A 2,392-nucleotide genomic window follows, 5' to 3' on the forward strand; every position below is an offset into this window, starting at 1 on the left:
TGTCTATTATTAATGTTATTAATGCTATTTTTTTTTCAAAATTATTATTATTATTATTATTATTATTATTATTACGATGTCTTGGGGCAGGTATAAAAAAATTCCGACTGGACATAGAAATGATGATCGGAGCTAAGAGTGATTACTTCTGGTGGTACTGGTACGCGACCTGGGCGTTCATCTCACCTGCAGCTGTCATTGTGAGTTTAAAATTATTGCACTATATAATCATTAGATGATGATGATGATGATGATGGTGATGGTGATGGTGATGGTGATGGTGATGGTGATGGTGATGGTGATGGTGATGGTGATGGTGATGGTGATGGTGATGCTGATGATGATGATGATGGGGATGATGGTGGTGATGGTGATGATGGTGATGGTGATGGTGATGATGATGATGATGATGATGATGATAAAAAAAGCCAACAATAAATAATAACAAAACTGATAGCGACCACAACGACTATGGCAGCAACGACGACCAGGACAACGACAATGATGATGATAATAATATTATCGAAAACGGCTCGTTCTCTTCTCAGATAGTTGGTGGTTGGCGGGTGCTCTGATGTGGTTTAGTAGTTCTTTTCTATCAAACATATATTGTCCTTATCTCTCCTTCTTTTTTTAATATGTTACTCTCTAACAACGCCACTATCTTCAGCAATTATAATAATAAATTTATTATGACCTTAGCGGGTGGATGGAGGGCGCCACTGGTACATCCTATTTCTTCACTTTCCCTTTGTTTTTTCTGTGTCTGTCTTTTTTTTAGCAGCACTTAATGTCCATTATTGTGTCGATGTTTCTCTTTACTCAAACAAGCACACAGACACACAAACACACAGACAGACAAACAAACACGCAAACAAACAAACAAACACAAACACACAAACAAACAAACCCACAAAGAAACAAACAAAGAAACAAACAAACAATACATTATCTATTTGTGTTGCTACTTCCGTAAACCTGATACCAAAAACTTAACGGAAAGCAACTAATCTCCCCAGTTCATCGTGGTGGTCTCCGCCATCCAGTATGTGCCCTCCAAGTACGAGGGTACTGAGATACTTGACTGGGCTGAGGGCATTGGCTGGCTCATGGTCGTCGCTCCCATTGCGGCCTTCCTCTTTGTCGGACTCTACCAAATATGTGCCCTGGGTTTTGTAAGTCTCCATCATTCATTGTTTCGATAGCCCCGAGACAGGCATATAATCAAACATACAAAGAAAAGTAAACAGCCAAACAAATGAATAAGTGAACAAAGCTCGATACTGATCTCGTCTGTCTGTCTGTCTGTCTGTCTGTCTGTCTGTCTGTCTGTCTGTCTGTCTGTCTGCCTGTCTGCCTGCCTGCCTGTCTGTCTGTCTGTCTGTCTGTCTGTCTGTCTGTCTGTTTCTTTATCTTTCTCAGTCTGTCTGTCTCTGTCTCTTTCTTTCTCTATCTCTATCTCAATGTATCTCTCTCCCTCCCCCCCTCTCTCTCTCTATCTTTCTCTCTCTCTCTCTCTCACTCTCTCTCTCTGTCCTTCTCTCTCTCGCCCTCTCTCCCTTTGTGTGTATGTATGAATGTGATGTGTGTGGGAGTGTGTGTTTGTGTGTATGTGTGTGTGTGTGTGTGTGTTTTTTTATATGCCTTTGTGTTTACAGATTAGGTCTTATTATCGTTTACCTGTGCAGTGTAGTGTATGTGCATGCGTATTGTTTTAGTGAGAGGGAAGTAGGGAGTAATCTTCAATGGCCAACCTAAGGTAACAACCCCCAAAGACGGGAAACCAATTTTTACCCATAATCAGAACCACCAGAAAATGACACTTGAGATTCATGGACCACATAAGTCGATCTAATGGACAAGAGAAACTGCTGCCGTGTGGAAAGATAGAAGGGGAAGAAGAGCCGAGGAAGGTAAAAAATAAAAACAACCGACTTGCACAGGTGGCCTGAACAATTTTACAACGAATAACATACAGAGAAAAACCGAGCTGGCCGAGAAGACTGACAAAAGGAAGGAATGGGGTACCACGATCGTAATTGTCTGCTCCAGACCTGACCCCTGAAGAACAAGATAATACTATTTCTTTACCAAGCAACTCCACCTGAGATGCATTATAAATACCCCCCCTCCATCCATAATTGCTTGGACAGGCAGGGTGGAAGTTGCCAACATCCCAAATGTCTAAATTGAAGCAAAACATTTAACACAATTACCGCAAAGAAAGCACATTTTTCCATAGGCTTCTTAAAACATCGCTGACTCTAAACTATTACATGTGCTTCTTTCCGCTTGTTTTTGTTTTGTTTTGTTTTGTTTGCCCGTTTCTTCTTCCTTTTTATTTTCTAACCAAAAAATAAAACTAATATAAATTTGAATATCATATACACAC

The 2,392-nt window shown here is 40.4% G+C and overlaps 1 protein-coding gene across 2 annotated transcripts in view; it reads left to right on the top strand.

Moving 5' to 3' along the window:
* The window catches only part of LOC101850948 (sodium-dependent proline transporter), a 51,059-nt gene that overhangs the window by 44,981 nt on the left and 3,686 nt on the right, over positions 1-2,392 (top strand). For both annotated transcript variants that reach the window (XM_005095839.3, XM_005095838.3), the window contains exons 13-14: positions 91-200; positions 1,020-1,175. In XM_005095839.3, coding sequence (XP_005095896.1) covers positions 91-200; positions 1,020-1,175 — 266 coding nt within the window. The remainder of the gene's footprint in view (positions 1-90; positions 201-1,019; positions 1,176-2,392) is intronic.

The sequence above is a fragment of the Aplysia californica genome, unplaced genomic scaffold (genome assembly GCF_000002075.1).
Source record: "Aplysia californica isolate F4 #8 unplaced genomic scaffold, AplCal3.0 scaffold00115, whole genome shotgun sequence".
Lineage (NCBI taxonomy): Eukaryota > Metazoa > Mollusca > Gastropoda > Aplysiida > Aplysiidae > Aplysia > Aplysia californica.